The following is a 15446-nucleotide window of genomic DNA, read 5'->3' as shown; positions in this document are numbered from 1 at the left end:
CTGAAAGATTAAAAAAAGAAAAAGCTTTCATGTAACTAGTGGCTTGACAAGAAGCGCATTTGAAATTTGTGTGGCATTTTACTGGTATATTTTACATGAATGCACTGAGGCAAAATTGTTTAAAACATCATGTGGGTTTTGACTCTCTTGCAAAATTCTGCTTTGTGTGTGTGCATGTACCATCCAGAAAAAGCCAGTCTTAAGGGACTGTGAGAAATATATATATATTTTTCCTTCACAGAAGAGGCACAGATACTCAGCAACAATAAATACAGTGTTCATTTCTGGGGTGACTTAAGAATTTTTGTTCAAAGTTCTGATAGAAAAACAACCAGAAGAGTATACCGTACATTATCATCAGCTAGTCAAGGGCTTGAGGCAGGCATTTCTAGTAAGTGTCCTTAAATAATGGTAGTAAGTATTGAAATAACTAGGCCACAGACTCTCAGGTGGTAGTACTTACACCACTGCTACAGAAGCCACTGCATAGCCTGGCACAGAGCAAAGACTTTACCCTTGCCAAGGATGGTATCTGCAACCAATGCTGAGGATGAAAAAAGATTTTGAACCCCTGACTAAAGCAGTAGAGATACTTCTCCCATCACTGTTCAGGTCAAATGCCTTCTCTGGGAAGATGAGGCTGTATAATCTTGTAATTCTGTGCCACTTCTTGGGCTGTTCCTATTGCTGTAGTGTCTCAGCCCTTTCAGGTAATGCCTTTCAGTGTGTCACTACAGTTAACTTGTCACTAGTATGGGTCCTTCCTCCCCTCTTTCTAGGAGGAGTATAATGCAATGGCATGTAAGGAACCTGTTAATATCTGGTAGTCCTCAGGAACACTCTGAGGTAAATGTAAGATTATAACAAGTTTCCTCTCTTCTTGAGAGCTCTTCCAGGCCAATAGACTATCATTTTTACCCAGAAACTAACTTAGAACCTAAGTTTCTATTGACCCAGAAGGAGTCTCCCAAGAAACCCAAAGTAAGAGGAAAATTAGGCTTTTTAATACAGTTAACGAAAAAAGTCAACCTAGCAAACAAACAAACTGAAGTGAAACTGAACAAACCTTTTTCTGTTTTATATAAAATATGACCTATCTACTGATCTGTTTATAATGAAGGCAAAGTGTGGGAATTATTTGTGCACGCAGTCTCCTTGTTCTCAGCAGGTCCTTTAACATCCGAAGTTCCAAGTGCCTCCCAGGCTCAAGACTAATACAAAACAGATTCACTTCCTCCCTCTTTGTAAAGAAATTGCTGGAAATACAAAAATTGGGAGCTGAGGCTATATTTTTCTTAAAATAATGTTGACAATAGGAAACATTTTTTTTCTTTTTATAAAAAGAATTATGTTGCAAAAGTTAGACTTCTCTTATTTCGTCCATCTCCAAGGCCCCCAAACCCAGAAACACAGAAACCTTCCGGTGCTTGCAAGTGTGTAGTTGTTTGTTCTCTTATAGCAAAATTCAAACACTTCCCCTTCTCCCAATCTTTTTTTTTTTCAAAAGAAATATCTTTTCATGATAAGAAATAGTTCCTGTTGAGAAAAAGTTGTCAGTTGTCAGTTAAATATATATACAAATATCTCCTTTAAATACACATAGTTTACACTCACCCCGTTTCTGAGAAACCTCCATTGCTATTGCATTAAAAAGTATGATAGTTTCATATTTCCTGTGGAAGGTAACAGCTAGAGATACTCTACCCCCTGTTTTTTTTGTTTTGGGTTTTTTTTTTTTTGGCTTTTATAATGCTATAACTTAGTGCTGTTAAGGCATAAGATACCATCTGAAATTTAACCTTATATTCTTTAAAGACCTCTAAGTCAGTGAAAGGAGCTATCCTAGGTCCAAAGAGGATATTTCCTGTAATTTTTAAAGTTGTTTATTATTCATGCAGTATAGAGCTGAAATCTTCTATGTGATAATGAGATGAAACAGTGCAATGTTTCTCTTCCTTTGTTTCTGTTTGAGTTCATTGCTGCATCATATCTTGATCTGGCTCTAATATCTTGTTGTGGCCAAACTTACTACATTAATTGCAGTATTATTTCCTTAATCTACACTAAGTAAAATAAAAATTACAGCATTGATTTTTATATAACAAAATGTTACGGGTTTGATAATAGCAATTTAAGATTTTGTAGAGCTAATATGAATAATTTTTGTTAGAAGCAGGAATTTTATGGGAGAATTTCCTGAGGATGACGTGTCAGAGCTGGACAGCCCTTATGTATTATATTCACTCAAGAAGTGTTTACAAATGACCCTAAAGTAGTTCTGTATTATGATTAAATTTAGACTTCAGCATCTACATTATACTTCCGAATTGCCTTTGGATGAGATCCATTTCAATTKTCCTGCAAGAATAACTCAAATCTGGCAGTTCATTCATACCAACCTAATTTACAAAGGCCTTTTCTTAACTCCAGGAACTGAATGGCTTCCACATTACTTGTTTTTTATTGGCTTTTATGGTGCTTATAATGGTAAGTAGCTTTATGGACTAGGGATCACTGGCATTTCAGTAATTCTCACTGTGTTCTAGGTTTGTGTTCGTGGTGAAGATATTCTTTTCCTGTCCTGGATAGCTGTACTTAAATTTGTGTTTTGCTAGAATCAGTAAGAGAGAACAAGCACCAAAAGTCTCTTGGACTCAAAGTGATTTGTTTAAGCTTAGAACAGGAAAAGGGTACCAGTAATTGATCTAAGAGTTAGGGTTTTTTTTCTGAGGAAGAATACATTTGCCAAACAAATTGAAAGTTTAAATGTGATCACAAAATTAAATCAGAGCAAAGGACACTTCACTTCTCCCAAAAATGAGATGATGAAAACATTTTGGTTCTGCATTTTCAAAATGTTTTTTTTCACTTTGAAAACTGCAAAACATTTCACTTCTAAATTTTCTGAAAAAAAGTATTTCACTTTACATTTCAAAAACATTTTTCTCTTAAGAATGATGTGCATTTTAAAAAAGACTTCAAAAGGGTATAAATTACTTGAAAACAAAACATATCTTTAAGCTGAATGAAGTGTGTGTGGTTGACCAAAATGAAAGTTTCCAGCTAATTTGCTCAAGCAAAACAAAATCTTAAAAACTCATATTTTGTTTTGACCTATATCCCCTTTTTTAATTTGCTTTTTCAACTGGTCAATTGGTCAAACTGAACAACCCCTCATTCTGCTGGCTATGCTTCTAGGTAACTCGAACATGTAAGCTTCGTATYTGGCGTTATTCAAACAAGTCTTACTGTATCATTCATTTTATGAGGGTAGAAAAATAATTTTCTTGTTGCAGGAGTCCAGCCTTGCCACCAGATATAGATCTTCCAGCTACAAGTGAAAAGGTAATTAGCACCTGTCTGTCTTTGATCTGAAAGGGTGTATGACCTGGACTTTGGATCCAGTTGCCAGAGATTAAGCTAATCTTGATTCACAGATTCAAGTCCAAACAGTGAAAGAAACTCTCCCATTCCTCTGGGGACAAGGTGGATGCAGGACAATACAGAAACATAAATAACCACACGCTGAAAAAGCTAGGAGATCTCATTACCTAGCTATGGATCCTGTAAAGGGAGGGGGAAGGCGCAGGGGGCTTGCCTTCAGCAGTCCTGCTGCTTCTGTGGATATGCAGTGCTGAAGCTTAACAAAGATGTCTATTTTTTTCCTTCTCCCATCTTATTCTTCCAACAAAAGTAACGAACAGAGGGAAACTGAGTGGATATTCACTTTAAATTTTGGATTCATTCCAATCAATGGCCGTATTTGGGTTGTGTCAGCAAGAAATGCTCCCGTCAACTCCCTCCCTCTGAACTAAAAAAAAGTCTTACCTGATACATCGAGTTTAATTTTAGATTTCTGTGTTTTGTTGGAGAGAGCCCTAGCCTGTTTATAGATGCAAGTATATACAGCTGCATCCTCTAATCGGATGTTGGAAAGCTGTAGGGAAAAGTTGCCATGCTTCACCTCATCCAAAAAAAGACTGGTTCTGCCACGATAATTTTCATCCTGGTACCTCAGTGAATCTTCCCCATTGTGAAAAAAATGCACTAAAATAGACTCTATCTGCCAGTAGAGCTTTGAATCGGAAACATCCAGCTCTCCAGGAGAGGTGATGGTACAAGGCAAAATGACAGTTTCTCCAACAAATGCATGGCACGTTGTGTCCAACTGACCTGGAATAAAAAACAGACAACTTGCTCAGTGGGCAGCAGAGCTAAGGACACCAGGTTTCCTATATGTTGGCTTCCTTACAACTTTATTGCCTCTCTTCCCAGCCTCCTGCTCCCAGCCATGGAGGAAGCAACATGTGCCGTGACATGACCTGAGGCCCATGTGGGCTGATTGCCCAGCCAGCTGTGCAGCAGGGCAGATGTTGCTTCATGCAAGCTGCATCCACTTCTTCAGTGCTGGCACTGATTTGAGTTTCCTTAGCTAGGGATTTTTCTCCAGTTTCTGGGAATCTTAGTCTTTGAGATCAGGTGTCAGATTCAATTGAAATTAGTCAGTTTGCAATGGAAGAAAAGCATGCAGGGAAGTGAAGATTGGCAGACAACATGACTAAACAAGTTTTGTTTTTGTAGGAGGTCTGGCTAAAAAAAGGGGAAGTGTGAAAAGGGTGTTATATTGTCAAGAGAAGAATCCTGGAAAAGTTTGATCTCCCTCAACTCCCATTGCTCGCCTGTCAGATCATGGCTCCTGTTGTGTAAATAATGTGCTGGAGTCCCCTTCTCCCTTCCTCTGCAACATCTTGAAGATGATCTGACAGAAAGGGGTAATTTTCTGCAGGTTTGTTTGGATGCACTCAAGGATCTTGCCAACTGTAATCTCTGGGTCTCTCATAGTATTTGATATAATTATTCTTCCAACACCCCAAAAAGGAGCACTGTCATTCCCATTTTAAAGATGGGGAACTGAAGCACAGAAAGGCTAAATGACTTTTCCAAGGCCTCAGGGAGATAGACTATTGATCTCTGGGTGTAGTTTGTATCTGTGGCCTGGACWTTTGATGGTAATGGTACCAATTGATTCCAACAAATGCAAGAATCGTTGTGTGTTAGTGAGTGTAGCATACCGGTGAACAAGCAGGCAGACAGGTATGGCAAGAAAACAAATATATTGCAAAATGTACACTATTCATTTAATAACTTTGGTGCTAATTATTTTCATAAATTCTTCCAAGTTAGTTGAAAATACACTATAACTTCCACAAATGGAGGGATCTGCTATTACCAGGTAGGACAACTTTTACTAGATTTTGCTGTAACATTTTCCAGGGGAAGACTGGGGGATGGGAGAAGGACTCTATGCCTAAGTAGCTGTGCTTGATTTAGAGTATAAAAGTAAGAGTTTTTAAAGCATAGACAACATAGATCCCCCCCTACCCTTACTGTCTTGAGAGCTCAACCATTTAAAGATTGTATCAGTCACTGATGAGGTTTTGCCTTTCTCAAGAGGAGCCTGAATCACAACAGTATCTAAATAACTGTCTTATTTTATTTATAATGAAGTTCTAGCTACTATTGAACTGCCAGAGCACATACAGCTCTATACTTACCAAGGAAAGTGCCTCAGCCCTGCAATAATTTATTGCTAATTATCCTTCCCCTGGGAGTGCCGTTAGCTGTACCCAGCACAGCTGGAAGAGGCACCACAGCTGAGGAAAGACAGTGAGGGGATGGGAGCAGCCCAAGAGCCATCCCTGAGCTGTGTGGGTCAGGAGAGCTGAGCGAGGCTGTGCTTAGCAGAGCCACTCCAAGGCAGGGCTATTCCCTGGGTTTTGCTGACCATGGTTAGCTAGGTATGGGGCAGAGACAAATGTCTCTGAACTGGCTGCAGCTGTTTTGAAAACCCAGGAAGAAGTGAGCCTCAGAAGAGCTTTATAGTGAGAAGAGCTGTGCCCCCAGGAGGCTATTAATACTGAGAATGCTCACAGCATACTCTTGCATGTGGATGAAGAAAAGATAATTCTGAAATCAACAAAATGTATAGCTCTATTAAGAAAAACAGGCAATAAGCACTTGCTTGAAGAGCAAAAGAGGAAAAAAGAATGTTCATCCTACCTCTTGATTCTCTTCACTTTTAAATTTGATACTCATTTTGGAATTGTGATGCATCAGTCTCATCTACCTTCTTCTTGGCTCTTTATTCTTTTTCTGAAGTTTGAGGACAGCAGTGCAATAATTTGGGCCCAGCATAACTATTCTTTTTCTGCATGATATGGTGAATGAACCTCATACTGCTTGTGATGAAATAAATAGACACCTGAGGGCTCCAACCCAGCCTGCTCTACTCTGCTTACAGCTGGTAAAGCAAGGGTAGCCAGGAGCAAAATAGATGGCTCTATCGGAGTTGGTTGGGACAAGGAACAGATGACCAAAATCTGGCTGCAATGATTTATCTAACAGAGCTGACAGGAAGGCGAGGTCTCTTGTAGATGGCATGAGCAGGCTTCTAGATGCAAACTGAATAGAGGCCCTTATGAAAGCTAGCTCTGAGAAGAAGGCTCAGGTTATGCTGAAGTCTGACTAGGTGATATTATGTGAGGTTTCTCACTGAGGACCTTGACACACCTGAAGGAGTGGAATAGGGAGTTTCCTGGCCAGAAGACTGAAACACTCATGCAGGGAGCACCAGGGATGGTGGCAGCCTGCTGCTGGGGTGCATGAAATGAGGTGAGCAGCGCTTGTCTGTTTTGCCTTGTGGGCTGTGCGTGTAGGATGTGGTATTGTGCAGATCTCTGCCCTGGAAAAAATGTGTTGGCATGTGGCTTTCACTTGCAGATGTAAGACTCAAATGTTAAGTTAGACTTTAAAAAAAAGATTGTTTTTTAAGTGCTGGCAAGAGCTTTAGATTATCAAGGTGAAGCTGAGTGTGCAAATTTAAACTTTTTATAGGGATAAACTAGGATTTCTATAGGGAATAAACACTACTTCTTCAGTATGCTGTTGTAAGCTATGATCCATTGTTGCTGCTAAAAAATGACTCTTTGCTGAAAGCTCTGCTATTGTTACACTGAATTTCTGTACAGAACTTTCAACAGGTAAAAAAAGTTCCTACAAGAAGCCAGAAAGAGGTATGCTGCAGCCTGGCTTTTCAGCAAGAGATGGGGTAGTTATTTAGTAAAGCATGTAAAAACCAGGGACTGCAAGTGCCATAGGATTATGATCTGGGGTAACTTTTAGCTCCTTGGTTACTATGCCAGCCCCTAGGTCTCTCTTCCCCCAGTCTGAGACAAACTAATAGCTGGGTATCCCTTGGGCTTTTTATATCCTTGTGGTCAGATTTCAAGAACCTGCTTCCTTCTGTCGCTACATGGGAATTACTCAAGGACTGGTGTGTCGGGTAGTGGGCAGAGGGTGATGCAGGGAAGCTCATAAAGCCTGACTTTTAGGCCACTGATGATGGTATCTTTTGTAAGGCAACCAGACTTGTGTATTAATTATGTACTGCCTATACTGGGAGATTCTGAGAAGGCAGTAGGAGATCTGGAGTTTACGCCTTGAGGAGAAGGGTCTGGAAGTGGGAACTTTTGAGTCTGTCATGTTCACTGGGCTATGAGAATACTATTCCAGTTCTGACAAAGAAAGCGAAGCAAAGATCCAGAAGTAATGGATTAAACGGAAAAAAATGCTCCAATGATAGAAACAAGGCAATGGGGGATTTATTCTCTTGTGTTTTTGAGTATCTGTGAGCTTGAACTGAAATGTGTTATCCTGACAAGGCAACATCTTGATTCCTTACAAGCATGTCTCGCCTATATGCAGAAGTGTCTGTAAAGGACCGGGCTGTCTGCAATCCCACTTCCTCGCTGAGAAACACTGAACTTGCGGTTTCTTATTTTAAGGGGAAAAAAATGAGCCAAAGCGTAATTATGTAAATATCTCAGGGTGGCTGTGTGTGTACTGCTCCACTGAAAGAGTACATCTTGAGTGGCAGCAGACTTCTCACATTGCTCCATGGAGACGTACAAAAGTTCTCTTTAAAAATGACAATCATACGTCCAGAAGAGAGGGCGCAACTAGTTCAAAACAAAGTATACCTTTCTGAGCCACTGCAGCACTTTCTGAAAGCAAGGCACTCCAGAACAAATGGAAGAGTCTTGACCACAGACAGAAATCTCAGTATTGCTGAATTTAAGCTTAAAGCAAAGAAATTACAGGGATTTGTTTCTGTAGCTTGTAGAAGGATCCCTCAGCAGTGCATACTAACCTATCTTTTTCATATGAAAGATGATGACATCTAACATAGACAAGGCCAGAGAGCCAGCTCTGCTAGAACTTGGTAGTGTGTGTGCTAAGATTCAGGGTGAGAGAGAGCAAGAGAGCATGTGCAAGAGCAGGCTGCACAGCTCAGGCTGCTCATGCGATTGGGCTTCAGTCCTTTCACTTACCTGGTTATCCCTGTAGAGAGCCCAGCAACCGAACAGATTTAAATACAAAACCAGATGCAAGACAATTGGGGTTATAAAGATGACTTGGAATCTGATTCTCCAATATTATGGAGAAAGGGGGGTACTCTAAGGATATGGGCACGATAAACTTTATAGGTAGAGGTTTGTGGGCCTGAAATACCTAAATCTTGAAACYACTCTTTCAGTTATAGTTTGTCTGAAAGCTATTACCTGTACCTTGTCTTGGAATGTGATGGGATGCATTCAAAGCAAAGTGTGTCTCTGTTTTGCTCAGCTCAAAGTTTCTTACTGGATCATTATCATAATTGCAGTTTGGGTGTTCTTGTGTAAATATTTCCACAAATTCCTAGATGTGTATTATGGTATATTTACCTCTGGGTAGAGATGCAAACAGTAAACAGGCAACCATCCAGAAAGCATTCTCCCTAATGAAGTGAGAGAAATAGAGAAATGCTGAATGCTTTGTTGGAACGCTACAGCAGAGATCAAAGGCTTTTTCTCCAGCATAATTTATGCCCTGTTTCACAACTTCCTCATCTGTGAAGAAAATCTGGATAGAAATCTGTGTGGATTAGAACCCCTGTCTTGTTTCATCTTCTAGTCTTTGGTGAGAATCACAGCTTTTCTCTTTATATGTGAGCTTTCTCAATGGCCCTAAGGGGCTTCAGTCACAAACACTAGGTCCGTAATTCCTTCTTCTGTTCCCATGTGGGCAAAGTTAATTGTGTATATATAGTTTGCTCTTGAAATTATTTTTCTTTGGTAATGAAAACAAATTCTCTCTGTCCCCAAGCTTCAGCTGCTCTTCAATAGAAGGAAAACTAGCTTACCATCTCATTTTTGTGGCGTCCCAGTTGCTAGGAATCGTCCTGTGTCACTAAATTCACCAGGTACTTCAGCTGTGACTTTTGCCTCTATGAAAACAAAAGAGCAAAAAGCATTTTTTTTTTTTCTCCTCTCCACAAGAACTTCTCTAGAAGGGACTAGGATGTTTATTGCACCTAGTGGTTTGCTGAGGTACAGTTTTTCTTCTTTCACTGTGTGTATACAATACCAAGAATTTATTTTCATGTGTAGGTTGGATATGAGTCACAAGCAATGCAGTCAGTGACCAGCTGTGAGCTTTCAGCCCTTTGTAGGGGATTCTTCTATAGCCAGATAGGATCAAAAAAGATGGTGAAACCTAATGGGTGTCTAGTAAAACTGTATTTGTCAAGACATGTAAACACTATCCCTACTACTCTACCAAATACTATTCAAGCTGCACATCCACCAACAAAATTCAGTCAAAACTAATAAGCCTGTAAGGAAAATACTGATTAAAACATCTTTTCAGTAAGCTCTCTGAGGAAGCTGTTAAATCAGCTACTTTCTCAAGGAGGCAGCAACCAGAGCGAGGAAAAAAGATGTAGATTTTTGGGCTTCCCCCCCTCCCTGTCCTGTTCCCACCTCCTCTCAGCACCTTATGGAGTGCAAGTATGTGAGTGATTGATTGTTCCTCCCCAGCATGCTGTAAAGACGGTACTGACAGTGGAACAGGTGGTTTAGCCAAGGGTGTCTTCTCTTCCCCCTGGGCCAACTGTGGGGGGATAACAAGACGTGGGGAAGCTCATGGTGCCATTCTGCTGCCTATTGCTTCAGGTGAAACCAAGTTTCCTGGAGTAAGCAAGGCCCCAAGTGCAGCCCCTGGGGAACCCACTTGTCCCATGAGGGCTGGAACTTATGTACTCATGCTCTAAAATCCAGTCACAAGAGCTGAATTTCCCCCTCTCCCTTTGTGGCCAAGCCCTGGTTACATTTCGTTTATCAGCCCTTTCCCGATACCTAGCACAAACCATCTGGCTTCTTTGGCTTCTTTGGCTTCTTATAGCAAGCAGGAGGCGAGTGTCTGCCAGGATCCCTGCCCTGGCTCTAGATACACCTCCACACTACGCCCTTCTGGCTGAGCTGGACTGTGAAGGGTTGAGCTTGGGCTGTGACATGATAGATGTCTTTTGTGTTGGAAAGCTCGAGGCATCTCCTTGGGAGGTCAGTTCTTCTACTCTTGTTGTAGTAGAGGTTAGCTTAGCCTTAAAATACTCTGCTCAGCATGAGTGACTTATTTTTGAGAACTTGTGGAAGGCTATTGGTGTTCTTTGCTCTGTTTTGAAAAGGGCAAACAAATGATGCATAGTGGCTGGCAAAATTGGCATAGGGAAAGACTTTGTTCTGCAATGTAAGTACCATGAAACCTTCACCCATTCGAGTTATCTTATGGATTAAAACCAATGTGACCTGCATGGTTTTGATGGACTTCTCCTGTGGTCATCTCCCTTCCAGTTGTAATAGTTACTTTTCCAGGCATGGGTATACATTTATGCTAAGTGAGGTTATCCCATATGTGTTTCCTTCTTGCCTTCCTTTAGTAAATGAAACAGATACTGACAGACAGTTTTATCTACCTAACTAGTTCTCCATGGTGCTTCACAGAAGTTAGCTTTCTGCATGCCCCCCTGCCCCTGCTGCAGCTTTGTACAAAAATACTATCAGAAAACCTCTTGTCCCGTTCTCTGGCCTGGCACTGAGTCGAGAACAAGGTGAAGCTGGAGGGGCCATGGCTCCACACTAGCTTGTGCTTATGCTGGAGAAAGTCCTGCTCCAGGCCTGAAGGAGGGCAGCCTGGCTGCCGGTGCTCTGCAGCAGTGCTCTGTAGAGCTGCTGTAGCTGTGGCCCCCTCTTCCTGTAGGTAAAGTTGGTATTTATGATACCTCCCTATGCAGAAGGAACTCCAAATCTGATAGATGTGACCAACTAACAGGTCTGTGTAAAGTAGCAGACAGGAACGAGCCAAAAGCCAGATCTTGTAGAAGCAATGCCCTTCTCCTGTAGGGCCATCCATTTTCTAACAGTGTTAATTCTGCCTTAGGAACTGATTGAAGGTTGTTGCTCCAGCTGAGCCTGTTGTTTGTGTATCTGGCTTTGGCTAGTTTACTCCCACAGAGTCCCTTTGGGGTTTCTGGTTCTCACAAATGTCAGTTCCAAAGTCTTGTGGGATGGGGGGAAGTGGGATCAGACCTGCAATACCAAATGACATCCAAAATGCATGTGAATGTTGCTCACTTTTGCCATCCACGTGCTTCTGTTAGTTCCCTATTGAAGTTTAAGCCTGTACATAAAGGTGGAGTAAGGAAGGTCTTGTTTTGTGAAGTAGTACTTAACTGCAGGTGTGTTTTAGCTGGAGCACCTGGCCCTTACTTTAGTTTAATCTATTGTTTAATTGAAATAACATTTCTTTCTGGGTTGAGCTGACACTGCTTGAAATGGAAATGTTCACACCCAGCCTACACAAGGATTGCTAAACTGGAGATCTGTTCCAGTCTCTGCACTTCAGCTGGTGCAAGATGTTTCAGTCACTACATGGATGAGGGTTTAAAATGAATAGTTTCTATCTGCTCCTTCACATCTTGCCCTTCTGAAGTGCTGGCTTAAATGAGAAGGAAGTTTAGCAAACTGATGCATCTTTTTTTTTCTCTCTATTTTGAAATTTAAAAATCAATTTACTATTCATTTTATCCTGACAAAGGAGTTTTGACTCATTTTTCAGAGGCTAAAACAATTAACTGGGTAAGACTTTGCAGTGAAGAATCATTCCCTGAAGAATTAAAATACTAAGTAATCTCTTTTAACACACTAACCTATTTAAGACAGACTAAGGCATGCAAGGCAGTTAAAGCATATGACTAAATTGCAAAACTCAAAACTGTGTGGCAACATCTGTGTCATCTAATGTTTGCATCACGGGTGTGAGTCCATTTAGTGAACAAGCTAGCTCAGCCCTGCCATAAAATGAAATCAACCAAGTAGGCAAATAAATAAATGTTCTGAGGGCCTGTAAAGCAGCAGGGCTCTGTGTCTCAAAGTAAATTATTTCCTATTGTTTCGTTCCACGGGGGGGGGGRGGGCAGACAGGCAGGGGGAGAGAAGGACATAAATGCTCCTGGTGAAGGCTCGCCTCCCTTGAAGGGAGGTTAAGAAAATGGTTTAAGAAAATGGTACTATCTGCAGGCGCCATGTTGACTCTGGAAATAGCGTTGCTACAGGTGAAGCATGGAGGATGTTCCTCTGTGAACAGCTCTGCTGGTTAGGACCACTGGGATCACAGGAAGGGAAAATGGATGGAAAAGGGTAGAAAAGTTCCGCTCAAGTCAGCGGCCCATGTTGTGGGCAGATGGCTTTTCTGTTTTCTACTGCCTTAAACCTTGCTGGCAACTGTTAGATCATAGGCCAGCAGTGACCATGCAGCTGGAGCATGACCCTCCTGTGATCATATGGTGGGGCAGCAATTCTGGGAACTGAGCAGTCAGGCTATGATACAGGAAAACCGGATGTTTTAAGAAACCAGTCCAGCAATGGCTTGTAGCCATGGCACATCTGTATAATCTGTATACTGCAAAGAACAATCAGTTTGGGATCCAGACCAGAAAGGACAGCTGACCTGGGAATTGAAGGTCTAGAGAGGGATCAGGAGAGGCCGTTATGGGACAACGGGTTGAAGCAAGGTGCTGGCCGGGGCGGGAAGGGAGATGCTGCGGCTGGAAGCCTTTTAGCACGGTGGAGGTGTCTTTGTGTGGTGCTCACCAGGTACGACGCTCCGATTTAAAAGCTGTTGCGGACTAAGTGAATTTAACAATTTGGATGTTGTATTGAAGGGATTAATTTGGTTGCCAGCTCTTCCACTTGTTTTGCCAGCCTCCAGTACTGGCTGAATAACATAGGTAAGGCACTGAATGAATGGTGGTACAAGCTGTAACAGACACCAGTAATCCTGAAAGGCTTGGCCAAAAGCGTATCAGAGATGAATGAAGACAGTTGCCAAGAAAACTACTCATTACATACCTGGCAGCACTTTGTGGCTTAGTCACTGAAGTGCTGACMTATTTCTTCCCTCTCCTTGTGTACTTCTGGCTTTCAAGAGCAGCTATTATGCTAACTGGTTGCTGTTACTGATGTTTGTGGGAGAGTGTGGGGGTGAACTTTTTCCCTGACTTGATGAAATCCTGGCAGCACCTAGAGCAAAGAAATGCCACCCTATTATGCCTCATTCACCTTTAGGCCATCTTCTGTCACTTCTGTTCTTTAAACGCTTTCTGCTCATATAACCACCCAGTCCTGTTACCCTTGGTAGTAGAAAGCTAATGAGTGAGCTTGCAAGCGGAAATTACAGTTTGGTTTGTTGGAGAAAGTTCTTATGATGCAACTGTCTGTACCGAAACTTGGTGTTTGTTTCTGATCTGATCTGAAAGAAATCTATAAACAAAATGAGGCATCATTCAGAGAGCTGTCCTATAATCAGTTGAAGGAAAGATACCTCAGAGGCTTCAGTGAGGGACATGCTGGCAGGTATCCAAAATGAAAATTTCCCTTTTTAGGGTTTTAGCTTTGGAGGTAAATCATCCTGATTATCCCAATCTGAAAGTAACTTTCTGGGGATTGTGAGAGAGGGCAGGTAGTACTCATGCAGCCAAACTCTTGTGTAATTCACCCTCGCAGCTTCGGGCAGCTGGAAGAAGTGCCCTTTGCTTCCAAGGGGAGTGTCTGGAGCTTTAAGCTATAAAGTGTGCTGTGAGAGCAGCCAAGTCCTGCGTTGGGATCTTGACTTTTTTTTTTAGGTGCACTGTAACAAACTTGATGTGTCTGTGGATGGAGAGGTTGGCAAAGACAGCATGTGCCGCTCTTGTGAGGGCAACTGAAGGCTGGTCTGTGTTTTTGTTGTTGTTTGTTTTTTAGCTTAGTCTGTAGCTGTTTAAAACTACCCCACCTTGTCCATGCCTGCTATGCACTGGAGTGTCATGGACTCTGTTCACACTTACTTTCTTTTCCCCTTGCTGTGCTCCAGCCACACCTCCCATGCTGTGGAGGTGGTGGGTGAAGTGCTGACTCTGTGCTTGCCAGTGTTTTTCCCCATGCTTCTGGAATTTCCCACTGCCTACTTTTCCCACTGCCTCCACTGGCTTCTTATCGTGGGCCGTGGTCAGGCTCTGGGGCTGAAAGATTGTTATCAAATGCATAGCTGCTCCAAAAAGTTATCCCATTGCAGGGATAGAGAGTGAATGAATGGCGGTACATGATTCACTCCCAGGGGAAAGCTGCACCCCAGACAGAGTCCTAGGTGCTACAGCAGGAATTTATACACCCACCCCTTTCCCTGGTTTCGAATAAATGGTTTTGGTAAGGAGGATTATCCACATGCACAGAAATAAGATGGGTGTGGGAGTTAAAAATTATGTGACTTGAGTATGCAGGATTCAAACTCACAAACACCTTCCCAAAGATTTGAGGGGAAAATAGCAGAACTTTGGATGTAGCTGAACAAAAAGGGAGTGTGTACAAGTTAGCACAATCTAGTTACCTATTCATTCCAATTTCTAGATTTTACTGTTGATTTCAGAATAACCTTTCTAATAGCTCTCAGACTAAAGCTGTTTGTGGCTTTGAAAAATGGGAAGGGTTTGAGTAGCTCAGGGGACCAGAGCTAAATGTAGCACATCTCATTTCAAGTTTCAGAAGGAAGGAAGCATGCTCTTGGTACACAAGTGAGGACAATTCGACAGTGATCAAATGATGCTCCAGTCTTGTGGTATGTGGTGCTTTCACGTTGTATTTGGTGTGATTGAATTTCCAGAGAACCAAGATCCATATAATCCATATAACTGTCATGTCTGAAGAATTTTGGTATCTGTCATCTACTTGCTTCTCTTGGGTGAAGGTCAATCCAGGGATTAGGTGAACCATATTTGTACACAGATCCTTAAGGCATTTCCTGCCACTGCTGCCTGTGGGGTCTGTGTTATAGACAAAGTGCTCCATTGCCACCAGTACTGGAGCTTTCAGTAGTAGGTTTGCATCCTGTTCTTCTAAAATATGCTTTGTCCTCTAAGTAAGATAACTCTTGTACTAAGTTTAATAATTAGGTTTTCAAAACTCTCCGCTGCTTCTCAGAAAGCAAAACGGCAAGGCAGTGTCTCTCTTTTTTTTTTTTTTTTTTTTTTTCAAGCT

At 41.7% G+C, this 15446-nt stretch overlaps 1 protein-coding gene across 5 annotated transcripts in view; it reads right to left on the bottom strand.

Moving 5' to 3' along the window:
* LOC112970739 (V-set domain containing T-cell activation inhibitor 1-like) overlaps window positions 1–15446 on the bottom strand; it is a 41769-nt gene that overhangs the window by 7494 nt on the left and 18829 nt on the right. For 3 of the 5 annotated variants that reach the window (XR_003255148.1, XM_026075454.1, XM_026075455.1), the window contains 3 exons: window positions 9242–9325; window positions 8784–8836; window positions 3829–4173 (listed from right to left, as the gene is read on the bottom strand). Coding sequence is in view for 3 of the 5 variants with exons in the window: in XM_026075454.1 (XP_025931239.1) it covers window positions 3829–4173; window positions 8784–8836; window positions 9242–9249 (406 nt within the window). In the remaining 2 variants the exon portion in view is untranslated. Of the gene's footprint in view, window positions 1–6; window positions 1257–1276; window positions 1537–3828; window positions 4174–8783; window positions 8837–9241; window positions 9326–15446 lie in introns of those variants that run through there. The other 2 variants (XR_003255149.1, XM_026075456.1) reach the window with 2 other exon arrangements.

The sequence above is a fragment of the Apteryx rowi genome, unplaced genomic scaffold (genome assembly GCF_003343035.1).
Source record: "Apteryx rowi isolate R43461 unplaced genomic scaffold, aptRow1 scaffold_404, whole genome shotgun sequence".
Taxonomy (NCBI): domain Eukaryota; kingdom Metazoa; phylum Chordata; class Aves; order Apterygiformes; family Apterygidae; genus Apteryx; species Apteryx rowi.
This window is presented reverse-complemented; position numbering and strand designations above follow the sequence as displayed.